General features: G+C 40.3%; 1 protein-coding gene across 2 annotated transcripts in view; it reads left to right on the top strand.

Annotated features, from left to right (window-relative positions):
• vav1 (vav guanine nucleotide exchange factor 1) overlaps positions 1-22,007 on the top strand; it is a 207,917-nt gene extending 185,910 nt beyond the window's left edge. For both annotated transcript variants that reach the window (XM_087983397.1, XM_087983398.1), the window contains 5 exons: positions 11,836-11,952; positions 13,245-13,332; positions 16,799-16,913; positions 20,052-20,203; positions 21,701-22,007. In XM_087983397.1, the coding sequence (XP_087839523.1) occupies positions 11,836-11,952; positions 13,245-13,332; positions 16,799-16,913; positions 20,052-20,203; positions 21,701-21,757 (529 nt within the window). In that variant the 3' untranslated portion in view covers positions 21,758-22,007. The remainder of the gene's footprint in view (positions 1-11,835; positions 11,953-13,244; positions 13,333-16,798; positions 16,914-20,051; positions 20,204-21,700) is intronic.
• The last annotated feature ends 5,719 nt before the right edge of the window (positions 22,008-27,726 follow it).

Below are 27,726 nucleotides of genomic sequence, written 5' to 3' on the forward strand. Positions count from 1 at the left end.
TCTGATACGGGGTAAATTGTAAATCTGATACGGGGTAAATTGTAAATCTGATTCAGGGTAAATTGTAAATCTGATACGGGGTAAATTGTAAATCTGATACGGGGTAAATTGTAAATCTGATACAGGGTAAATTGTAAATCTGATACGGTGTGAATTGTAAATCTGATATGGGGTAAATTGTAATTCTGATACAGATTAAATTGTAAATCTGATACTAGGTGAATTGTAAATTCAGCACAGGGTAAATTGTAAATCTGATACGGGGTAAATTGTAAATCTGATACAGGGTGAATTGTAAATCTGATACAGGGTGAAATGTAAATCTGATACAGAGTGAATTATAAATTCAGCACAGATTAAATTATAAATCTGATTCAGGGTAAATTGTAAATCGGATACAGGGTAAATTGTAAATCTGATACACGGTAAATTGTAAATCTGATACAGGGTAAATTGTAAATCTGATACAGAGTAAATTATAAATTCAGCACAGCTTAAATTTTAAATCTGATACAGGGTAAATTGTAAATTGGATACAGGATAAATTGTAAATCTGATACGGGGTAAATTGTAAATCTGATACAGGGTGAATTGTAAATCTGATACGGGGTGAATTGTAAATCTGATACAGTGTAAATTGTAAATCTGATACGGGGTAAATTGTAAATCTGATACGGGGTAAATTGTAAATCTGATACGGGGTGAATTGTAAATCTGATACAGGGTAAATTGTAAATCTGATACAGGGTAAATTGTAAATCTGATACAGGGTGAATTGTAAATCTGATCCAGGGTAAATTGTAAATCTGATACGGTGTAAATTGTAAATCTGATACAGGGTGAACTGTAAATCTGATACAGGGTGAATTGTAAATCTGATACAGGGTAAATTGTAAATCTGATACAGGGTGAATTGTAAATCTGATACGGGGTAAATTGTAAATCTGATGCAGGGTAAATTGTAAATCTGATACGGGGTAAATTGTAAATCTGATACAGGGTAAATTGTAAATCTGATACAGAGTAAATTGTAAATCTGATACAGGGTAAATTGTAAATCTGATACGGGGTAAATTGTAAATTTGATACAGGGTAAATTGTAAATCTGATACGGGGTAAATTGTAAATCTGATACAGGGTAAATTGTAAATCTGATACAGGGTAAATTGTAAATCTGATATGGGTTAAATTGTAAATCTGATACAGGGTAAATTGTAAATCTGATACAGGGTAAATTGTAAATGTGATACAGGGTGAATTGTAAATCTGATATAGGGTGAATTGTAAATCTGATACGGGGTAAATTGTAAATCTGATACAGGGTGAATTGTAAATCTGATACAGGGTGAATTGTAAATCTGATACAGGGTGAATTTTAAATCTGATAAGGGATAAATTGTAAATCTGATACAGGGTGAATTTTAAATCTGATAAGGGATAAATTGAAAATCTGATACAGGGTGAATTGTAAATCTGATACAGGGTGAATTGTAAATCTGATACAGGGTGAATTGTAAATCTGATAAGGGATAAATTGTAAATCTGATACAGGGTAAATTGTAAATCTGATACGGGGTAAATTGTAAATCTGATACAGGGTAAATTGTAAATCTGATACGGGTTAAATTGTAAATCTGATACGGGTTAAATTGTAAATCTGATACAGGGTAAATTGTAAATCTGATACAGGGTAAATTATAAATCTGATTCAGGGTAAATTGTAAATCGGATACAGGATAAATTGTAAATCTGATACAGGGTAAATTGGAAACCTGATACGGGGTAAATTGTAAATCTGATACAGAGAAAATTATAAATCTGATACAGGGTAAATTGTAAATCTGATACAGAGTAAATTATAAATTCAGCACAGCTTAAATTTTAAATCTGATACAGGGTAAATTGTAAATTGGATACAGGATAAATTGTAAATCTGATACGGGGTAAATTGTAAATCTGATACAGGGTGAATTGTAAATCTGATACGGGGTGAATTGTAAATCTGATACAGTGTAAATTGTAAATCTGATATGGGGTAAATTGTAAATCTGATACGGGGTAAATTGTAAATCTGATACGGGGTGAATTGTAAATCTGATACAGGGTAAATTGTAAATCTGATACAGGGTAAATTGTAAATCTGATACGGGGTAAATTGTAAATCTGATGCAGGGTAAATTGTAAATCTGATACGGGGTAAATTGTAAATCTGATACAGGGTAAATTGTAAATCTGATACAGAGTAAATTGTAAATCTGATACGGGGTAAATTGTAAATCTGATACAGAGTAAATTATAAATCTGATACGGGGTAAATTGTGAATCTGATACGGGGTAAATTGTAAATCTGATACAGGGTAAATTGTAAATCTGATACGGGGTCAATTGTAAATCTGATACGGGGTAAATTGTAAATCTGATACAGGGTAAATTGTAAATCTGATACAGGGTAAATTGTAAATCTGATACAGGGTGAATTGTAAATCTGGTACAGGGTAAATTGTAAATCTGATACGGTGTAAATTGTAAATCTGATACTGGGTGAATTGTAAATCTGATATAGGGTGAATTGTAAATCTGATATGGGGTAAATTGTAAATCTGATACAGGGTGAATTGTAAATCTGATACAGGGTGAATTGTAAATCTGATACTGGGTGAATTGTAAATCTGATATAGGGTGAATTGTAAATCTGATACAGGGTGAATTGTAAATCTGATACAGGGTAAATTGTAAATCTGATACAGGGTGAATTGTAAATCTGATACAGGGTGAATTGTAAATCTGATACAGGGTGAATTTTAAATCTGATACGGGGTAAATTGTAAATCTGATATGGGGTAAATTGTAAGTCTGATACAGGGTAAATTGTAAATCTGATACGGTGTAAATTGTAAATCTGATACAGGGTGAATTGTAAATCTGGTACAGGGTGAATTGTAAATCTGATACGGGGTAAATTGTAAATCTGATACAGGGTAAATTGTAAATCTGATACGGGGTAAATTGTAAATCTGATACAGGGTAAATTATACATCTGATACGGGGTGAATTGTAAACCTGATAAGGGATAGATTGTAAATCTGATACAGGGTAAATTGTAAATCTGATACAGGGTAAATTGTAAATCTGATACGGGGTAAATTGTAAATCTGAAACAGGGTAAATTGTAAATCTGATACCGTGTGAATTGTAAATCTGATACAGGGTAAATTGTAAATCTGATACGGGGTAAATTGTAAATCTGATACAGGGTAAATTGTAAATCTGATACGGGGTGAATTGTAAATCTGATACGGGGTAAATTATAAATCTGATACGGGGTGAATTATAAATCTGATAAGGGATAAATTGTAAATCTGAAACAGGGTAAATTGTAAATCTGATACTGGGTAAATTGTAAATCTGATACGGTTTAAATTGTAAATCTGATACGGGGTGAATTGTAAATCTGATACAGGGTAAATTGTAAATCTGATACGGGGTAAATTGTAAATCTGATACAGGGTAAATTGTAAATCTGATACGGGGTAAATTGTAAATCTGAAACAGGGTAAATTGTAAATCTGATACGGGGTAAATTGTAAATCTGATACGGTGTAAATTGTAAATCTGATACGGGGTGAATTGTAAATCTGATACGGGGTAAATTGTAAATCTGATACAGGGTAAATTGTAAATCTGATACGGGGTAAATTATAAATCTGATACAGGGTAAATTATAAATCTGATACAGGGTAAATTGTAAATCTGATACGGGGTAAATTGTAAATCCGATACAGGGTAAATTATAAATCTGATAAGGGGTGAATTATAAATCTGATAAGGGATAAATTGTAAATCTGATACAGGGTAAATTGTAAATCTGATACGGGGTGAATTATAAATCTGATAAGGGATAAATTGTAAATCTGATACAGGGTAAATTGTAAATCTGATACAGGGTGAATTGTAAATCTGATACAGGGTAAATTGTAAATCTGATACGGGGTAAATTGTAAATCTGATACGGGGTAAATTGTAAATCTGATACGGTGTAAATTATAAATCTGATACGGGGTAAATTGTAAATCTGATACGGTGTAAATTATAAATCTGATACGGGGTGAATTATATATCTGATACAGGGTAAATTGTAAATCTGATACGGGGTAAATTGTAAATCTGATACGGTGTAAATTATAAATCTGATACGGGGTGATTTATATATCTGATAAGGGATAAATTGTAAATCTGATACAGGGTAAATTGTAAATCTGATAAGGGATAAATTGTAAATCTGATACAGGGTAAATTGTAAATCTGATACGGTGTAAATTGTAAATCTGATACAGGGTGAATTGTAAATCTGATATGGGGTAAATTGTAAATCTGATACAGGGTAAATTGTAAATCTGATACGGGGTAAATTGTAAATCTGACACGGGGTAAATTGTAAATCTGATACAGGGTAAATTGTAAATCTGATACGGGGTAAATTGTAAATCTGATACGGTGTAAATTATAAATCTGATACGGGGTGATTTATATATCTGATAAGGGATAAATTGTAAATCTGATACAGGGTAAATTGTAAATCTGATAAGGGATAAATTGTAAATCTGATACAGGGTAAATTGTAAATCTGATACTGGGTAAATTATAAATCTGATACGGGGTGAATTATAAATCTGATAAGGGATAAATTGTAAATCTGATACAGGGTAAATTGTAAATCTGATACGGGGTAAATTGTAAATCTGATACGGTTTAAATTGTAAATCTGATACGGGGTGAATTATAAATCTGATAAGGGATAAATTGTAAATCTGATACAGGGTAAATTGTAAATCTGATACAGGGTGAATAGTAAATCTGATACGGTGTAAATTGTAAATCTGATACAGGGTAAATTGTAAATCTGATACGGTGTAAATTATAAATCTGATACGGGGTGAATTATATATCTGATAAGGGATAAATTGTAAATCTGATACGGGGTAAATTGTAAATCTGACACGGGGTAAATTGTAAATCTGATACAGGGTAAATTGTAAATCTGATACGGGGTAAATTGTAAATCTGATACGGTGTAAATTATAAATCTGATACGGGGTGATTTATATATCTGATAAGGGATAAATTGTAAATCTGATACGGGGTAAATTGTAAATCTGACACGGGGTAAATTATAAATCTGATACGGGGTGAATTATATATCTGATAAGGGATAAATTGTAAATCTGATATGGGGTAAATTGTAAATCTGACACGGGGTAAATTGTAAATCTGATACAGGGTAAATTGTAAATCTGATACGGTGTAAATTATAAATCTGATACGGGGTGATTTATATATCTGATAAGGGATAAATTGTAAATCTGATACAGGGTGAATTATAAATCTGATAAGGGATAAATTGTAAATCTGATACAGGGTAAATTGTAAATCTGATACGGGGTAAATTGTAAATCTGATACGGTTTAAATTGTAAATCTGATACGGGGTGAATTATAAATCTGATAAGGGATAAATTGTAAATCTGATACAGGGTAAATTGTAAATCTGATACAGGGTGAATAGTAAATCTGATACGGTGTAAATTGTAAATCTGATACAGGGTGAATTGTAAATCTGATACAGGGTGAATAGTAAATCTGATACGGTGTAAATTGTAAATCTGATATAGGGTGAATTGTAAATCTGATACGGGGTAAATTGTAAATCTGATACGGGGTAAATTGTAAATCTGATACGGTGTAAATTGTAAATCTGATACGGTTTAAATTGTAAATCTGATACGGGGTGAATTATAAATCTGATAAGGGATAAATTGTAAATCTGATACAGGGTAAATTGTAAATCTGATACAGGGTGAATAGTAAATCTGATACGGTGTAAATTGTAAATCTGATACAGGGTGAATTGTAAATCTGATACAGGGTGAATAGTAAATCTGATACGGTGTAAATTGTAAATCTGATATAGGGTGAATTGTAAATCTGATACGGGGTAAATTGTAAATCTGATACGGGGTAAATTGTAAATCTGATACGGTGTAAATTGTAAATCTGATACGGGGTGAATTGTAAATCTGATACGGGGTGAATTGTAAATCTGATACGGGGTAAATTGTAAATCTGATACGGGGTAAATTGTAAATCTGATACGGGGTGAATTATAAATCTGATACAGGGTAAATTGTAAATCTGATACGGGGTAAATTGTAAATCTGATACAGGGTAAATTGTAAATCTGATACGGTGTAAATTGTAAATCTGAAACAGGGTAAATTGTAAACCTGATACAGTGTGAATTGTAAATCTGATACTGGGTAAATTGTAAATCTGATACGGGGTGAATTGTAAATCTGATACGGGGTAAATTGTAAATCTGATACGGGGTAAATTGTAAATCTGATACGGTGTAAATTATAAATCTGATACGGTGTAAATTATAAATCTGATACGGGGTGAATTATATATCTGATAAGGGATAAATTGTAAATCTGATACGGGGTAAATTGTAAATCTGACACGGGGTAAATTGTAAATCTGATACAGGGTAAATTGTAAATCTGATACAGGGTGAATTGTAAATCTGATACAGGGTAAATTGTAAATCTGATACAGGGTGAATTGTAAATCTGATGCAGGGTAAATTGTAAATCTGATACAGTGTGAATTGTAAATGTGATACAGGGTGAATTGTAAATCTGATACAGGGTGAATTGTAAATCTGATACGGGGTCAATTGTAAATCTGATACAGGGTGAATTGTAAACCTGGTACAGGGTAAATTGTAAATCTGATACAGGGTGAATTGTAAATCTGATACGGGGTGAATTGTAAATCTGATACAGGGTGAATTGTAAATCTGATACGGGGTGAATTGTAAATCTGGTACAGGGTAAATTGTAAATCTGATACGGGGTAAATTGTAAATCTGATACGAGGTAAATTGTAAATCTGATACAGGGTAAATTGTAAATCTGATACAGGGTGAATTGTAAATCTGGTACAGGGTGAATTGTAAATCTGATACAGGGTAAATTGTAAATCTGATACAGGGTGAATTGTAAATCTGATACAGGGTAAATTGTAAATCTGATACAGTGTAAATTGTAAATCTGATACGGGGTAAATTGTAAATCTGATACGGTGTTAATTGTAAATCTGATACAGGGTGAATTGTAAATCTGATACGGGGTAAATTGTAAATCTGATACAGGGTGAATTGTAAATCTGATACGGGGTAAATTGTAAATCTGATACGAGGTAAATTGTAAATCTGATACAGGGTAAATTGTAAATCTGATACGGGGTAAATTGTAAATCTGATACAGGGTGAATTGTAAATCTGGTACACGGTGAATTGTAAATCTGATACAGGGTAAATTGTAAATCTGATACGGGGTAAATTGTAAATCTGATACAGGGTGAATTGTAAATCTGATACGGGGTAAATTGTAAATCTGATACAGGGTAAATTGTAAATCTGATACGGGGTAAATTGTAAATCTGATACAGGGTAAATTATAAATCTGATACGGGGTGAATTATAAATCTGATAAGGGATAAATTGTAAATCTGATACAGGGTAAATTGTAAATCTGATACGGGGTAAATTGTAAATCTGATACAGGGTAAATTGTAAATCTGAAACAGGGTAAATTGTAAATCTGATACAGTGTGAATTGTAAATCTGATACACGGTAAATTGTAAATCTGATACGGGGTAAATTGTAAATCTGATACAGGGTAAATTGTAAATCTGATACGGGCTGAATTGTAAATCTGATACGGGGTAAATTGTAAATCTGATACAGGGTAAATTGTAAATCTGATACGGGCTGAATTGTAAATCTGATACGGGGTAAATTGTAAATCTGATACAGGGTAAATTGTAAATCTGATACGGGGTAAATTGTAAATCTGATACAGGGTAAATTATAAATCTGATACGGGGTGAATTATAAATCTGATAAGGGATAAATTGTAAATCTGATACAGGGTAAATTGTAAATCTGAGACAGGGCAAATTGTAAATCTGATACGGGGTAAATTGTAAATCTGAAACAGGGTAAATTGTAAATCTGATACAGTGTGAATTGTAAATCTGATACGGGGTAAATTGTAAATCTGATACGGGGTGAATTGTAAATCTGATACGGGGTAAATTGTAAATCTGATACAGGGTAAATTGTAAATCTGATACGGTGTAAATTATAAATCTGATACGGGGTGAATTATAAATCTGATAAGGGATAAATTGTAAATCTGATACAGGGTAAATTGTAAATCTGATACGGGGTAAATTGTAAATCTGAAACAGGGTGAGTTGTCAATCTGATACGGGGTAAATTGTAAATCTGATACGGGGTGAATTGTAAATCTGATACGGGGTAAATTGTAAATCTGATACGGGGAAAATTGTAAATCTGATACGGTGTAAATTGTAAATCTGATACAGGGTGAATTGTAAATCTGATACGGGGTAAATTGTAAATCTGATATAGGGTAAATTGTAAATCTGATACGGGGTAAATTGTAAATCTGATACAGGGTAAATTGTAAATCTGATACAGTGTGAATTGTAAATCTGATACACGGTAAATTGTAAATCTGATACGGGGTAAATTATAAATCTGATACAGGGTGAATTGTAAATCTGATACACGGTAAATTGTAAATCTGATACGGGGTAAATTGTAAATCTGATACAGGGTAAATTGTAAATCTGATACGGGCTGAATTGTAAATCTGATACGGGGTAAATTGTAAATCTGATACAGGGTAAATTGTAAATCTGATACGGGCTGAATTGTAAATCTGATACGGGGTAAATTGTAAATCTGATACAGGGTAAATTGTAAATCTGATACGGGGTAAATTGTAAATCTGATACAGGGTAAATTATAAATCTGATACGGGGTGAATTATAAATCTGATAAGGGATAAATTGTAAATCTGATACAGGGTAAATTGTAAATCTGAGACAGGGTAAATTGTAAATCTGATACGGGGTAAATTGTAAATCTGAAACTGGGTAAATTGTAAATCTGATACAGTGTGAATTGTAAATCTGATACGGGGTAAATTGTAAATCTGATACGGGGTGAATTGTAAATCTGATACAGGGTAAATTGTAAATCTGATACAGGGTAAATTGTAAATCTGATACGGTGTAAATTATAAATCTGATACGGGGTGAATTATAAATCTGATAAGGGATAAATTGTAAATCTGATACAGGGTAAATTATAAATCTGATACGGGGTAAATTGTAAATCTGATACGGTGTAAATTATAAATCTGATACGGGGTGAATTATAAATCTGATAAGGGATAAATTGTAAATCTGATACAGGGTAAATTATAAATCTGATACGGGGTAAATTGTAAATCTGATACGGTGTAAATTATAAATCTGATACGGGGTGAATTATAAATCTGATAAGGGATAAATTGTAAATCTGATACAGGGTAAATTGTAAATCTGATACGGGGTGAATTGTAAATCTGATACGGAGTAAATTGTAAATCTGATACGGGGAAAATTGTAAATCTGATACGGTGTAAATTGTAAATCTGATACAGGGTGAATTGTAAATCTGATATGGGGTAAATTGTAAATCTGATACAGGGTAAATTGTAAATCTGATACGGGGTAAATTGTAAATCTGATACGGAGTAAATTGTAAATATGATTCGGGGTAAATTGTAAATCTGATACAGGGTGAAATGTAAATCTGATACAGGGTGAATTGTAAATCTGATACAGGGTAAATTGTAAATCTGATACAGTGTGAATTGTAAATCTGATACAGGTGAATTGTAAATCTGATACAGGTTAAATTATAAATCTGATACGGGGTGAATTATAAATCTGATAAGGGATAAATTGTAAATCTGATACGGGGAAAATTGTAAATCTGATCCAGGGTAAATTGTAAATCTGAAACAGGGTAAATTGTAAATCTGATACAGTGTGAATTGTAAATCTGATACATGGTAAATTGTAAATCTGATACGGGGTAAATTGTAAATCTGATACAGGGTAAATTGTAAATCTGATACGGGGTGAATTGTAAATCTGATACGGGGTAAATTGTAAATCTGATACAGGGTAAATTGTAAATCTGATACGGGGTAAATTGTAAATCTGATAAAGGGTAAATTATAAATCTGATACGGGGTGAATTATAAATCTGATAAGGGATAAATTGTAAATCTGATACAGGGTAAATTGTAAATCTGATACAGGGTAAATTGTAAATCTGATACGGGGTAAATTGTAAATCTGAAACAGGGTAAATTGTAAATCTGATACAGGGTAAATTGTAAATCTGATACAGGGTAAATTGTAAATCTGATACGGGGTGAATTGTAAATCTGATACGGGGTAAATTGTAAATCTGATACAGGGTAAATTGTAAATCTGATACGGTGTAAATTATAAATCTGATACGGGGTGAATTATAAATCTGATAAGGGATAAATTGTAAATCTGATACAGGGTAAATTGTAAATCTGATACAGGGTAAATTGTAAATCTGAAACAGGGTGAGTTGTCAATCTGATACGGGGTAAATTGTAAATCTGATACAGGGTGAATTGTAAATCTGATACGGGGTAAATTGTAAATCTGATACAGGGTGAATTGTAAATCTGATACAGGGTGAATTGTAAATCTGATACGGGGTGAATTGTAAATCTGATACGGGGTGAATTGTAAATCTGATACACGGTAAATTGTAAATCTGATACGCGGAAAATTGTAAATCTGATATGGGGTGAATTGTAAATCTGATAAGGGATAAATTGTAAATCTGATACAGGGTAAATTGTAAATCTGATACAGGGTAAATTGTAAATCTGATACGGGGTAAATTGTAAATCTGAAACAGGGTGAGTTGTCAATCTGATACGGGGTAAATTGTAAATCTGATACAGGGTGAATTGTAAATCTGATACAGGGTGAATTGTAAATCTGATACGGGGTGAATTGTAAATCTGATACGGGGTGAATTGTAAATCTGATACACGGTAAATTGTAAATCTGATACGCGGAAAATTGTAAATCTGTTACAGGGTAAATTGTAAATCTGATACAGGGTGAATTGTAAATCTGATACAGGGTAAATTATAAATCTGATACAGGGTAAATTATAAATCTGATACAGGGTGAATTGTAAATCTGATACAGGGTAAATTGTAAATCTGATACGGGGTGAATTGTAAATCTGATACAGGGTGAATTGTAAATCTGATACAGGGTAAATTATAAATCTGATACAGGGTAAATTGTAAATCTGATACGGGGTAAATTGTAAATCTGATACGGGGTGAATTGTAAATCTGATACAGGGTAAATTGTAAATCTGATACAGGGTGAATTGTAAATCTGATACAGGGTGAATTGTAAATCTGATACAGGGTAAATTATAAATCTGATACGGGGTGAATTGTAAATCTGATACGGGGTAAATTGTAAATCTGATACAGGGTAAATTGTAAATCTGATACGGGGTAAATTGTAAATCTGATACAGGGTAAATTATAAATCTGATACAGGGTAAATTGTAAATCTGATACAGGGTAAATTATAAATCTGATACAGGGTGAATTGTAAATCTGATACAGGGTAAATTGTAAATCTGATACAGGGTAAATTATAAATCTGATACAGGGTGAATTGTAAATCTGATAAGGGATAAATTGTAAATCTGAGATTGGATAAATTTGCATGTCATTCAAAAAATCAAAGCAGGAATTTTGTAGCTAACTTTGAGTGCAGACTGCGAAAGCAGAGGAAAGTTTTACCCGACATGACCCTGAGTCTTGTCTCTCCCAGGTATGCTGGACCCATGGAAAGATGCCAGGCAGAAACACTCCTAAACAGTCGCTCAGATGGTACTTACTTAGTAAGACAGCGAGTGAAGGATGCTGGGGAATACGCCATCAGTATCAAGTAAGGAGGGGAAATTAACAGCATGTGACAAACATCTTCTCAGTGTCAATATTGTTTTGTGTGACCCGCAATGGTGATAAGATTCATTACTCCTGTGTGTATGCGTGCATGTGGGAAAGAGAAAGAGACAAGTTACACCAGCTCAATGTATATGATAAGGTTTCCTAGTGTCTGATAAAAATTGCAGTTACAGTCTGTTTACATTCCAGTATTTGAGATCAGTGAAATTTAATACAGGATCTGAGGGATTAGTGTTCAAGACTGGTCTATCAGTGACCTGTTTAGAGTCACAGAGACATACAGAAGAGAAAGAATCTTCAGCCCATCACATCTGCACCGGTCAAAAACAAACCCAAAACAATTCTAATCCCATTTCCCAGCTCTTGACCCATAGCCTTGGCATCACAAGTTCACATCGAAATCCTTCCTCAATGTGATAAGGGTTTCTGCCTCTCTCACCCGCACAGGCAGTGAGGTCCAGGTTTATGCCATCTTGTTATGTCTCTATTTAACCAGCAAAATTTGGTTTATTTTGACTGTGAAGTGGATTCATTATTAGGAATAACAGGAGGCCATTGAGCCCATCAGACCTGTTCTATCGTTCCATAGGGGCAACATGGTGGCTCAGTGGTTAGCACTGCTGCCTCATAGCACCAATGACACTGGTTCGATTCCACCCTCAGGCGACTGTTTTTGCACAGTGTCTGCGTGGGTTTCCTCCGGGCGCTCTGGTTTCCTCCCGCAGTCCAAAGATGTGCAGGTTAGCGGGATTGGCCATGGGAAATACAGGTCCGGGTGGGATGCTCTTCGGAGGGGTGGTGTGGACTCGATAGGCTGAATGTCCTGTTTCTGCACTGTAGGGATTCTAAGATGATGGCAGGTCTGTGACCTGACTCTGTATTGAAGCAGATAGTTTGGTTTATCAGACTTGGGGTACAGTTCCACACCGAGACACTCCGACTAGGTAATTAGTTGAGGCTGAAACTCTTCCAGAGACCAGAATGAGTGAAGATGCAGCTCATAAATAAGGGGTCTCCTGTTGAAGATGATGAGTCAGATCACCTGAATGGAGGAGCGTTCTTGAAGGGTCTGATTGGCCTGCTGTTGCTGCTAGTTTGTGTGTTCTTTTGTTCAGTCTCAATGGGTCTCTTCATTCAGACTGAACATTGGGTCTTAACTCTGCTGTTAAAATATCAAACGTTCATGGGTCAGGACTGCACAGCACAGTGTCTCAGACAGTTCAGTAAAGGCTTCAGGCCACGACGTTAATATTTTATGATGTTTTGTGACAGGTTCAATTCAGAAGTAAAGCACATCAAGGTGACCACATCAGATGGTTTATTCCGTGTGACAGACAAGAAGGCCTTCAAGTCATTACTGGTATGTATGAACCGAATTTAAACTGTGGTACAACAAACGCATACACTTCAACCCAGGCCAGAGAGGTCTCCCTGTTGATAAATATCCTGTCAAGGGATACAGCACGGTGTCTCAGTGGTTAGCACTGCTACTCCACAGTGCCTTGGACCCGGGTTTGATTCCAGCCTCAGGATGACTGTCTGCGTGGAATTTGCACATCCCCTCCGTGTCTGCGTGGGTTTCCTCCCACAGTCCAAAGATGTCCAGGTTAGGGTGGATTAGCCATGGGAAATTGCCCATAGTGTCGAGGGATGTGTAGGTTAGCTGGATTAGCCATGGGAAATGCAGGGATACATTGGGTCTAGGTGTAGACTCAATGGGCCAAATGGCCTGTTTTCATGCTGCAGGGATTCTGTGATTCTGATCAACATGTATGACAAGGTTTCTGAGTTTCGCAACATTCTGTGTGTAATGGTTTCTTACCTGATGTGCTCTGGCAGCTACCAACTTCAGGAAAAAAGACTTGCAGGAGGGTGTCAGGTCTTTGAATGGGGCACAGAAGGCGAATATCACCTGGGGGCACAGAACTTCTGTTGTTGCTGTGGTACTTAAAAAGCTGGTTCTCCGTAGGACAGAGAAGATTGCAAAACAGACACACACTTTCAGCAGAATTGAAAAAGTAGGCAGAGAGAAGCTGTTTTCACTGCCAGGACGGGAGGTGACTGGCAAAAGAATTGACTGGGGATGAAATGAAGAGGTTTCTTGTTTATAATCCAAAGGCAACAAAAAAACTATTGTTCGGTGAGTGGAAAAGACCTGGAAAAAGGAGCATAATGTGGGGAAAAAGTGTTCAGGGAAGATTTAACTAATTGGAAGGAGCAGTGGCCCAGCGACGTTCCTGGGAGGCTATTTATCTACAGGTCCCGAGGCCCTGGGTTCAAATCCTGCCATGGCAGATGGAGAAATTTGAATTCACTTTCCGTGTGGAAAGTGATGGTGTCATGATAATGTCACTGGGCTCGTTATACGAACAGGTGAAAGTGAATACTACAGGAAAGGGCTTGATGAAGGGCTTTTGCTCGAAACATTGATTCTCCTACTCCTTGGATGCTGCCTGACCTGCTGTGCTTTTCCAGCACCACTCTCTTCACTCTAGTTATACAAAATGGCAGGCCAGTTTTCTGAGTTCAAATCCTGCGATGGCAAATGGTGACATTTGAACCAATTTTTTTTTTAAAATCTGATATATTGTGGCGATGCTGTCACTTTAAAGAAGTTACTTTATTCCTGGGTCATAAAGCAGAGGTGCTGAAGGGTCCAGTTTAACAAGACAAGGGGAGTGGCCAGTTCTCTCAGTTCAAGTTTTCTCTAGTGTTTTTAGCTGTAAGAGTCACTCTGCATGAGTCCAGAGGAGTTGCAAGCTTCAGTAAAGGATTCCTCTGTAGATGTTGTTCCTCCTGCCTGTAGGAATCTGTGTTTGGATTTACCTTTTAGCTAGGGGGTGTGTTCATGGGGTGGTACTATATTGGAACAATTCATTAGTAACAAATACTGTTGTTGGGTTGGTTAGGCCTTCCATTAGTTAAGGTATTCTTTTGTCTGTGTTTCAATTATAGTATTTAAATAAATTCTGTTTTGCGTAAAGCCAAGTGGTTTGACCAGCTACATCGCACCTGGAACACTCACTTTGCATTTGCCCTTAACATAAGAAAACGTTAGGGTCTTGGCTACTTTCTTAGAGTATTTTGAGGGGGTCTGCCCTAGTCCATATCATATAAAGCTAGCCTAATGGCAACCCCGTGCCAACTATCTATAGAATTCATGACCCCAGAGTTTGATGGATGCCAGGGCACTGAATAAACACAAGGGGGAGACAGGCAGATAATCAATTAGCCATGGCCTACAAGGGGTGGACAGGCAAGTGGAGTTCAGGCCAAGAGGAGTCAGCCATGATCGTATTAAATGGTGGAGCAGGCTCGACTGGCTGAGTTTCCTACTCCTGTTCCTAGTTTTTATACTTGGAGAGCTCTTTCAAAGGGATTGCAAAGTTATGATGGGCAGACTGGCCTCCTACTACTTCAGCGCACCCAATTCCATTCAGACTTTAAAGGTAGGAGAAAGTGAGGACTGCAGATGCTGGAGATCAGAGCTGAAAATGTGTTGCTGGAAAAGCGCGGCAGGTCAGGCAGCATCCAAGGAGCAGGAGAATCGACGTTTCGGGCATGAGCCCTTCTTCAGGAATGAGGAAAGTGTGTCCAGCAGGCTAAGATAAAAGGTAGGGAGGAGGGACTTGGGGGAGAGGCGTTGGAAATGCGATAGGTGGAAGGAAGTTAAGGTGAGGGTGATAAGGTCAGGGTGATGGGCCGGAGTGGGGGTGGGGGCAGAGAGGTCAGGAAGAAGATTGCAGGTTAGGAAGGTGGTGCTGAGTTCGAGGGTTGGGACTGAGACAAGGTGGGGGGAGGGGAAATGAGGAAACTGGAGAAATCTGAGTTCATCCCTTGTGGTTGGAGGGTTCCTAGGCGGAAGATGAGGCGCTCTTCCTCCAGCCGTCGTGTTGCTATGGTCTGGCGATGGAGGAGTCCAAGGACCTGCATGTCCTTGGTGGGGTGGGAGGGGGAGTCGAAGTGTTGAGCCACGGGGTGGTTGGGTTGGTTGGTCCTGGTGTCCCAGAGGTGTTCTCTGAAACGTTCTGCAAGTAGGCGGCCTGTCTCCCCAATATAGAGGAGGCCACATCGGGTGCAGCGGATGCAGTAAATGATGTGTGTGGAGGTGCAGGTGAATTTGTGGCGGTACTTTAAAGGTACCGTGGATGCTGGAGGTCTGAAGCAAAAAGTGCTGGAGAAACTCAGCAGGTCAGGCAGCATCTGTGGAGAAAGAGAGAGAGAGAGTTAAAATTTAGAGTCCAGTGTGACTGCAGTCCACATTTCTCCAGCACTTTCTGCATTTATCCTTCTCTGATTATGTTCTGTTTATGAGTCACTTTCATGGACGTAATGGTGGCTCAGTATTTAGTACTGCAGTCTCGCTGTGCCAGGGACCTGCTTTTGATTCCACCCTCGGGTGACTGTCTGTGTGGAGTTTGCACATTCTCTCTGCGTGGGTTTCCTCCGGGTGCTCCGGTTTCCTCCCACAATCCAAAGCTGTGTAGGTCAAGTGAATTGGCCATGCTAAATTGCCCGTAGTGTTAGGTGCATTAGTCAGAGGAAAATGGGTCTGGGTGGGTTACTCTTTGAAGGGTCAGTGTGGACTGGTTGGGCCAAATGGCCTGTTTCCACACTGTAGGGAATCTAATCTAATCTAATCGAACATCTCATGTCTGCAATCCATGGGAGTTGAATTTGCATTAATGCTGTATCTGCTGGACCCCTGTGGTTTCGTTAATTTGGATTTCTGAATAGTTTTGCATGTGTTATGTGTTCTCTCATCCCAAAGCCTCATCCCAAAAAGATCACCTTCAACAGACAAACAGATCCTTGTTTTCCTGCAGGAATTGGTGGAATTTTACCAGCACAATTCCCTAAAGGAATGTTTTAAGACGATGGATACAGCTTTGCAAAATTCTTTCCAAGAACCAGAAAAAAGAACCATTCCTAAGTTTTCAGGTGAGTGCACAAAGAGGTGGATGAACAGATGGGGAATAAACAAAGCCCCGGAATGTTTCCCGTACTGCCTCTCATATTCACAGGATGTCTGAGAGCACTTCCAGACAAAGGTTTGTGCACAGTAAACTCCCACAAACCAATGTGTGATAGTGACTCAGATCATCTCTCTTCTGAGAGATTGTTAGTGGGTAGTCCGACCGCAGTAAAGTCATGGTGGCTCGGTGGTTCGCCTCACGGCGCCAGGGACCCGGGTTCGATTCCAGTCTCGGGCGACTGTCTGTGTGGAGTTTGCAAGTTGTCCCTGAGGACGTTTCCTCTTCTCAGAGTGGGGGTTCAAAAACAGACATCATTTACAGCAGAGATGAGAAATCTTCTCTCTCAGAAGGAGGTACGTCTTTGGGAACTGTCTTCCTGAAAAGGTGGTGAATGCAGAGTCCTGAACGTTCTTAGGTCAGAGGTAGAGAGATTCTCAACAAGTAAGGGTTAGATGGAGCAGGCAGGCAAGGACGTGGAATAATAAAATCAGCTCCGATCATATCGAACGGCAGAGCAGTCTTTCGGGACTGAATGACCTATTGTTGTTCCTAGTTTTCACATTTTTATCTCTAGAATATTGACACAAGCAAGCTTTGGAGAAATATCATTGGGACATCAAAAGAAAGTGCAGTGTTGAAAGATTTGCCTTAAACTTGTCATTTTATCTTAAATTTGTCACTTTGTCAGCCAAATTGTAGGGGAGTTGATTGATCAGAATCATCTAATGAAGTGTTGATCTACGTTCTGATTGGCTGTGGCGAGGGCATCGAGTGTCCAATACTGGGAGTGTGGTGTCATTAATCAAGCAGGGGTTGCCAAATGCAGTGAGAAGTTAGCAAAAGTTTTCAATTCATATAGAGTCTCTACGGTATTGAAACAGGCCATTCAGCCCATACCCACTCACATCCCTGCATTTCCCATGGCTAATTCACCGAACCTGCACACGGTGGGCAACTCAGCCTGGCCAATCCACCCTAACCTGCGCATCTTTGGTCTGTGGGAGGAAACCCACGCAGACAATGGGGGCAATGTGCAAATGCTACACAGACAGTCACCTGAGGCTGGACTTGAACCCAGATCCCTGGTGCTGTGAGGCAGCGATGCTAACCACTGAGCCACCATGCCACCCCTCAAGTTGTAGCTGCAGGTTCTTGCAGAGAGAGAGGTGATCCCAGTGATTATATTCCTGAAAACCATGACTTTAAATGGAAAAACTAAGTGAATCACAGCTTCCCCTAGAAGTCAATGGTAGGACTGGAGTTAGGTTCCTTCAGTTATTTTTTTTGCTCTGGGTACACAATGTGCTGGTTCGAATACAGGAGCATATCTGTAGTACTGTGTAATCCATCTTAAATAGTATAAATACATCATTCAGCAACTATTAGAATACTCAGGACCTTTCCCAATACTTTAAAATATTACTGAGTTGAAATGGTGTACATTCCATGTTATAAAACCTTTACAATATCATAAAAATTAAAAGTTGACAAGAAAGACAAAATAAATACCAATTCCCTGCAGTTTTAATTAACAAGGCTCCAACTGGTGGCAGTAGTTGGTTGCACTAACCAATATCTGCCACTAGGTAGTGCCCAAGGCAAACGTGGCAAAAGTGGGTACTGCAGTTGCTGGAGATTAGAGTCAAGATCAGAGTGGTGCTGGAAAGGCACAGCAGGTCAGGCAGCGTCCGAGGAGCAGGAGAGTCGACATTTCGGGCAAAAGCCCTTCATCAGGAAACTGCCCAAGGCAGCAATGCAAGTTCAGAACAGGAGCCAGGAGAGGAGACCGGGACAAACAGAGAGGTGTGGGATAGGGATTTGGAGATGGGAGGAAGATTGTCTGAGGATAGGGATAGGAGCTGGAAGGAGGTTGGCATATAGGAGAGGAAGCATGAGGAAAAATTAACACTCACAATGTTAAAACAAATTAATGTAACTATTCTCTTAATACAAAACCATGTTCAAAGGAAGCACACTAGCTTTCGGAGTGCTGCTCCTTCATACGTGAATTGGCCATGCTAAATTGCCTGTTGTGTCAGGTGAAGGGGTAAATGTAGGGGAATGAATTTGGATGGGTTGCTCTTCGGAGGGTTGGTGTGGTCTTGTTGGGCCGAAGGGCCTGTTTCCACACTGTAAGTAATCTAATCTAATGATCACCTGATGAAGGAGCAGCGCTCCGAAAGCTAGTGCTTCCAATTAAAGCTGTTGGACTATAACCTGGTGTATGATTTTTAACTTTGTACACCCCAGTCCAACACCGGCATCTCCAAACCATCTTCAAAGGAGTTATCAGTTAACTTTATGTCTTTGTCATCCTAATTTATAATGTGAAGAACTGTAATGTAGAACTTTTAGCTTTTCTCTTTATTTCACTATTTTTGTACCAATAGTACATAAGAGGTGGTACGGAGCCTCAGTGGTTAGCACTACTACCTCTCAGCGCAAGGGATGTGGGTTCAATTCCACCCTGGGGTCACTCTCTGTGAGGAGTTTTGCACATTCTCCCTGTGTCTGCGTGGGTTTCCTCCCACTGTCCAAGATATGCAGGTTTGGTGGATTGTCCATGCTAAATTGCCCATTGACTACAGGGATGTGTAGGTTATATGGATCAGCTGTGAGAGATGCAGGGTTACAGTGACTGAGTGGGATGCCCTTCAGGGGGTTGTTGTGGTCTAGATGGGTCGAATGGCCTCTCCATACTGTAGGGGTTTTATGAGCATCTATGAAAGTGGCACTATATTTTATGCGGTGACATTGTACACATTTCACTGTACTTTGTGTCATAGAGATGTACAGCACTGAAACAGACTCTCATGCTGACCTGATATCCTAAGTTAATTGAGTCCCACCTGCCAGCACTTGGCCCATGTCCCTCTAAACCCTTCCTATTCATATACCCATCCAGAAACCTTTTAAATGTTGTCATTGTACCAGCCTCCACCACTTCCTCTGGCAGCTCGTTCCATACACGCACCATCCTCTGTGTGAAAAAGTTGCCCTTTAGGTCCCTTTTAAATGATGTGACTATTAATCTAATTCCAACTTTAATCGGGGATTTACTATACTGGCGTTGAGGATCTCCTCTGATTTTGATGCCTTGCAGGGGCAAGTTTGAAGTGCTTTGGGACAGCAAAGGCCCGTTACGATTTCTCAGCCCGGGATCGATCGGAACTGAGCTTGAAAGAAGGAGATGTGGTTAAGATCATCAATAAGAAAGGATCACCTGGATGGTGGAAAGGAGAAGTATACGGCAGGGTGTGTGGTAATCTCGTGTTTCCAATCTTTGTTCCCAACCCAGTTTCCACTTGTCACTCTGCGTCTCACTGGCAAATGTGTACATACAGCTTAAAACAGCCCTTTCCTTTAGAACCCAGTTGAGACTAATCCAGTAATTATTTGTTCCCCATTCCCAATGGTGGTTAAGAGTCACCCACGTTGCTGTGGGTCTGGAGTCACCTGTAGGCCAGACCGGGTAAGGATGGCAGTTTCCTTCAGTGAACCAGATGGGGTGATCGACATTAGGCAAGCTTTATAGTTTGTGTACCGGGATTTAAATATCATAGAAGCACAAATATGTTACAGCACCTGATGAAGGAGCAGCGCTCTGAAAGCTCCAATTAAACCTGTTGGGTGATAACCTGATGTTGTGTGATGTTTAACTGACAGCACCGAGGTGTCTGCATCAGCCCTTCAAACGAACGACGTGACCCAATGCTAATCCCCTGCCTCTTCCCCAAATCCCTGCACACTCTTTCTAGGAGAGAGTGAGGACTGCAGATGCTGGAGATCAGAGCTGAAAATGTGTTGCTGGAAAAGCGCAGCAGGTCAGGCAGCATCCAAGGAACAGGAGAATCGACGTTTCGGGCATAAGCCCTTCTTCAGGAAGGATTTCTAGCCAAATACCCACTCTTGAATGCCTCAATTGAACCTGCCTCCACCACATTTCCAGGCAGTACTTTCTACACCCTAAGCTCTCATTTAAATCAAGAAGAGAGGTTGTTTCTCGTACTTCCACCTTACTTGCTGTTGGTTGTGGTGGGATTTGAACCCACATCCCCAGAAAATTAATCTTGACTTCAGATTACAAGCCTTCTGACGTTACCACAGTACCACTACTGCTCTCTGGTTGCTAGCCTCCCAGGGGAGGGGAGTTGGACTTGCAAAGCAGCGTTCACAGTTTGTTCCAGAGAGCCACATCGCTGTTTTGTAATGTAGTCACTGTTGTGATGTGAAAAACATCTGTGCAGTAATCTCTCACCAAGAATGAGATTTTTAAAAATGATCAAAAAATGTTGGAAATCTCTGCTGTCCACACAGGACTGTAGCGAGAAACAGAGCGAACGTTTCCTGTTGATAACCTTTCATCTGAACTCAAGTTAACTCTGTTCCTCTTCACAGATGCATCCTCATCTGCTGAGTTTTTCCAGCTCATGTTTCAGATCTGCAGCATTTTGTGAATGACCCAGTTAATAGCCTATACAAGGCAGGATGTCTATTTGACCCTCTGCTGTCCCTATTGCTATCACAAAAGCAGATAGTAGTGGAGGCTGTGCCTTTGAGTTAATTCAAAGCTGAGTCGCACAGACATTTGTGATACAGGAGAAATTGGGAAGTGGAGATCAGGCAGATCAACCCCAGTCTTACTGAAAGGTGGAGCAGACTGGAGGGGCCCTGCCCTAACTCTGAAGATCTACGCTTGTACAAACAGTTATATTTGACCGGTGTGTAACGTTGCCCGTTCTCTGTTTCCAGGTCGGTTTTTTCCCAGCCAACTACGTGGAAGAAGATTATTCCGATTACTGTTACTGAAGCTTCAGCCTTCTGTGGGTACTCCACCGATGATACAAAGGAGACTCTCTCTCAAGATAAAGGTCACTTCTCTGTGGCTTTCTGCATCCAGAACCTCACTGGAGGGGTGCCCTAATAATCTCAAAGTATTAACTTTCTGAGTTCAACTCTGGCAACATTGTATTCTTTTATATAAACAAGATTCTTTCCAATATAATCAAGAATTGATTTGTCTGTATTTATTAATACAGTTTAAAAATATTCTCAAGAACACTTTTTGTCTCTGCCTTTCTTTGCAAACTGGATTAGTTGAAGAGTTGAACACATTCCATATTGAGAAGAAAGAGAGAGAGAGAGTGTTGTATTTATGTAGCGCCGCTCATGACTTCAGGATGGCCCAAAGCACTTTTCAGCCAATGAGGCATTTTTGAACTGTGATCACAGTTGTAGGTTGTTTTAATAATTGGTCCTGGGACATGGGCGTGGCTGACTAAGATATCATTTATTGGCCAACACTAATTAGTGTAATGAATATGCGAAACCTAGCACAGCAAGCTCCCATGAACGGCAATGTGCTACAGACCACATCACTTGTTCTCGTGATGTTGATTTAAGGATAATTATTGCTGAAAATGTGTTGCTGGAAAAGCGCAGCAGGTCGGGCAGCATCCAAGAAACAGGAGAATCGACGTTTCAGGCATAAGCCCTTCTCCAGCATCTGCAGCCCTCACTTTCTCCTTAAGGATAAATATTGGCTAGGGCCCCAGGCACTACAACTCTGCTGCTCTCCTCTGACACTGTGATATCAATACAATCATTTACACTCACCAGGAGAGAACAGAAAGGAGCCTCAGTTATGCGTCTGGCTCAAACCAAGGTATAGGCAGCAGTGCCGCAGCTCCACAGTCTATCCAGGGAGTGGGAGCCAAGGTGTGTACTGCCTTTGATTCTGGAGAGGGTGACACATTCCCGGCTCTCAGTTGGAGGGATGAGAGCGTTCCCATTGGGGTGCCACTAGGTGGGGTCACTGAAAACAGCGAGTGACCCACGAAGCCACCCCAGGGGGTTGTTGTGGTCTAGATGGGTCGAATGGCCTCCCCATACTGTAGGGGTTTTATGAACATCTATGAAGGTGGCACTATATGTGGTGACATTGTACACATTTCACTGTACTTTGAGTCATAGAGATGTACAGCACTAAGACAACCCTCCATGCTGACCAGATATCCTAAATTAATCAAGTCCCATTTACCAGCATTTGGCCCATATCCCTCCAAACCCTTCCTGTTCATATACCCATCCAGATGCCTTTTAAATGTTGTCGTTGTACCAGCCTCCACCACTTCCTCTGGCAGCTCATTCCATACACGTACCACCCTTAGGTCCCTTTTAAATGATGTGACTACAAATCTAACCCTCCCCAGCCCTATATGAGTTAGAGCCATAGAGTCACACAGCACGGAAACAGACCCTTCGGTCTAACCAGTCCACGCTGACCATGTTCCCTAACTAAACTAGTCCCACCTGCCTGCGCTTGGCCCATATCCCTCCAAACACATGAACTTATCCAGATATCTTTTAAATGTTGCAACTGTTCTTGCATCCTCCACTTCTTCTGGCAGTTCATTCCATGTATGAACCACTCTCTGTATGTAACAAAGTTGCCTCTCGTGTCCTTTTTAAATCTTTCTCCTCTCACCTTAAAAATATGCCCCCTCACTTTGAACTCCCCCACCCCAGGGAAACGACAACTGCCATTCACCCTATCTACGCCCCTCATGATTTTATAAACCTCTATAAGGTCTCCCCTCAGCCTCCGACAATCCAGGGAAACTATATCCAGCCTATTCAGCCTCTCCCTATAGCTCACAGCTCACACCTTCATTATGTGTGCTCTATTATGTGTGGACTTTGGGTGCAGATGATGTTAAGCTCAACTGTGACGCCCTGCTTTGTGGAACAGCATGTTGACACTGCCTCATGTGATGTACACACACACACACACATAAAAATAAATGTTTGAGTGATGGTTCTGTCGCAGATGCAGCATATGTGAAGCTGTACTTCAAGTTGGCTACTGAGCCTTTTATTTACATAGTTCAAAGGACTAACTTGCATTGAATGTCTAACAAAGGGTACCCTCCAGGTCCACTCTATCATCTGGATGTCCTGTTTGCAAAACAGAACTTTGCACTGTACTTAGGTACAAATGACAACAATAAACCAAACCAAATCGGTTTGGTGGATTGGCCGAGCAAAATTGCCTGACAGTGTCCAGGGATGTGCAGACGAGGTGGGTAAGCCATGGGAAATGCATGGTTACAGGGAGAGGGTAGGGCAGGGGGTCTGGGATGCCCTTTGGATGGTCAGTGTGGACTAAATGGGTCCAATGGCCTGCTTCCCCAGGCATGATCACAAACTGTCTGATGCTGTCATCAGTGTGATTAGTGGGATCTTGCTCTGTATGGATTGGTTGTTACCTCGCAATACATTACCATGGAGCAATGAGTGGCAAGTTGTGAGCCCCTTCCACTTGGTAGCTCTCAGAGTGGGAGGACATGGTAGAGGGGCCTCCCTGACTGTGGGTGGGGCGGTCTGCAGGACTCTGTTGAGGTGTGCAGGGTCAAAACTCATTCCAGAGTGGCAGCTGGCCATGTCGTCGAGCAGTGGATGCATTCGGACAAAGCCATACGGTTTAAATCTCTCGTAGCGTCCACTCGATGACTCCCTGTTGGAAGGTCCCATAAATCATTGTGATGTATCAGGTCAGGATGTTCTTCTGAACTGGAGAAAGCCAAACATTGAGCTGAAAGCACAGAATCATTATCAAAAGAACAGTTTCCCTCCCTCTGTTCCGCTTGCTGAAGGTGCCTGGTCCAGCTTTGAGGACAGTACCTCAGGGTACGAATTGTTCTCCAGCACAAGTATCAACCCTCCAGCCACAAGGGGATAAATGCAGATTTCTCCACCTTCCTCATTTCCCCTACCCCCACCTTTTCTCAGACCCAACCCTCAGACTCAACACTGCCTTATTGATCTGTAATCTTCTTCCCGACCTCTCCGGCCCCACCCACTCTCCGACCTATCACCCTCACCCTATCACCCTCTCCTTCCACTTAGCGCATTCCCAATGCCCCTCCCCCAAGTCCTCCTCTCTACCTTTTATCTTAGCCTGCTTGGCACACCCTCCTGATTCCTGAAGAAGGGCTCATGCCCGAAACGTCGATTCTCCTGCTCCTTGGATGCTGCCTGACCTGCTGCGCTTTACCAGCAACACATTTTTCAGCTCTGATCTCCAGCATCTGCAGTCCTCACTTTCTCACTTTCTCTGCACTCAGTGCAGAGGGTGGTTGTGTAAGAAGCTTCTTATCGCATGCACACTACTTGGCTTAGACTGCTGAGCAGTATTGAGGGAGTGCAGCACTGTCAGAAATGCCAGCACAGAAACGTGGACAAACGGTGCAGAAGAACATTCAAGACTGCTCAGCCATTCTCAGCATCCAACCCCAATGTCCTGTTCCCACTTATCTGTCATCCCCTTTAACCCCAAATGCTGGCCTTTTGGCTGAAATGTTCAACCCAAAGCCCCGTCTGCTCGAGAGGTCGGATGTGGAGGATCCTGTAGCAGCTCGGAATCAGACAGCACAAGGGCCTTACAGAATCACACAGCACAGACCATTAAGGACTGACAGAATCAGACAGCACAGACCATTAGGGTCGTACAGAATCAGACAGCACAGACCATTAGGGTCTTACAGAATCAGACAGCACAGACCATTAGGGTCTTACAGAATCAGACAGCACAGACCATTAAGGACTGACAGAATCAGACAGCACAGACCATTAAGGTCGTACAGAATGTGACAGCACAGACCATTAGGGTCATACAGAATGTGACAGCACAGACCATTAGGGTCATACAGAATCAGACAGCACAGACCATTAGGGTCATACACAATGTGACAGCACAAAACATTAGGGTCGTACAGAATCAGACAGCACAGACCATTAGGGTCATACAGAATCAGACAGCACAGACCATTAGGGTTGTACAGAATCAGACAGCACAGACCATTAGGGTCATACACAATGTGACAGCACAAAACATTAGGGTCGTACAGAATCAGACAGCACAGACCATTAGGGTCTTACAGAATCAGACAGCACAGACCATTAGGGTCATACACAATGTGACAGCACAAAACATTAGGGTCGTACAGAATCAGACAGCACAGACCAGTAGGGTCTTACAGAATCAGACAGCACAGACCATTAGGGTCATACAGAATCAGACAGCACAGACCATTAGAGTCGTACAGAATCAGACAGCACAGACCATTAGGGTCATACAGAATCAGACAGCACAGACCATTAGGGTCATAAAGAATGCGACAGCACAGACCATTAGGGTCATACAGAATCAGACAGCACAGACCATTAAGGTCTTACAGAATGTGACAGCACAGACCATTAAGGTCAAACAGAATCAGACAGCACAGACCATGAGGGTCTTACAGAATCAGACAGCACAGACCATTAGGGTCATACACAATGTGACAGCACAAAACATTAGGGTCATACAGAATCAGACAGCACAGACCATTAAGGTCTTACAGAATCAGACAGCACAGACCATTAAGGTCTTACAGAATCAGACAGCACAGACCATTAAGGTCGTACAGAATCAGACAGCACAGACCATTAAGGTCTTACAGAATCAGACAGCACAGACCATTAGGGTCGTACAGAATCAGACAGCACAGATCATTAGGGTCTTACAGAATCAGACAGCACAGACCATTAAGGTCATACAGAATCAGACAGCACAGACCATTAAGGTCTTACAGAATCAGACAGCACAGACCATTAGGGTCGTACAGAATCAGACAGCACAGACCATTAAGGTCGTACAGAATCAGACAGCACAGACCATTAGGGTCATACAGAATCAGACAGCACAGACCATTAAGGTCTTACAGAATCAGACAGCACAGACCATTAGGGTCGTACAGAATCAGACAGCACAGACCATTAGGGTCGTACAGAATCAGACAGCACAGACCATTAAGGTCTTACAGAATCAGACAGCACAGACCATTAGGGTCTTACAGAATCAGACAGCACAGACCATTAGGGTCTTACAGAATCAGACAGCACAGACCATTAGGGTCGCACAGAATCAGACAGCACAGACCATTAGGGTCGCACAGAATCAGACAGCACAGACCATTAGGGTCGTACAGAATCAGACAGCACAGACCATTAAGGTCTTACAGAATCAGACAGCACAGACCATTAGGGTCGCACAGAATCAGACAGCACAGACCATTAGGGTCGTACAGAATCAGACAGCACAGACCATTAAGGTCTTACAGAATCAGACAGCACAGACCATTAGGATCTTACAGAATCAGACAGCACAGACCATTAGGGTCGTACAGAATCAGACAGCACAGACCATTAGGGTCATACAGAATCAGACAGCACAGACCATTAGGGTCTTACAGAATCAGACAGCACAGACCATTAGGGTCTTACAGAATCAGACAGCACAGACCATTAGGGTCTTACAGAATCAGACAGCACAGACCATTAGGGTCATACAGAATCAGACAGCACAGACCATTAGGGTCTTACAGAATCAGACAGCACAGACCATTAAGGTCTTACAGAATCAGACAGCACAGACCATTAGGGTCTTACAGAATCAGACAGCACAGACCATTAGGGTCATACAGAATCAGACAGCACAGACCATTAAGGTCTTACAGAATCAGACAGCACAGACCATTAGGGTCTTACAGAATCAGACAGCACAGACCATTAGGGTCATACAGAATCAGACAGCACAGACCATTAGGGTCTTACAGAATCAGACAGCACAGACCATTAAGGTCTTACAGAATCAGACAGCACAGACCATTAGGGTCTTACAGAATCAGACAGCACAGACCATTAGGGTCATACAGAATCAGACAGCACAGACCATT

This window comes from Chiloscyllium plagiosum, unplaced genomic scaffold (assembly GCF_037043375.1).
Source record: "Chiloscyllium plagiosum isolate Xiang-an unplaced genomic scaffold, Cpla_swu_hap1 HiC_scaffold_45, whole genome shotgun sequence".
NCBI classification, from domain to species: domain Eukaryota; kingdom Metazoa; phylum Chordata; class Chondrichthyes; order Orectolobiformes; family Hemiscylliidae; genus Chiloscyllium; species Chiloscyllium plagiosum.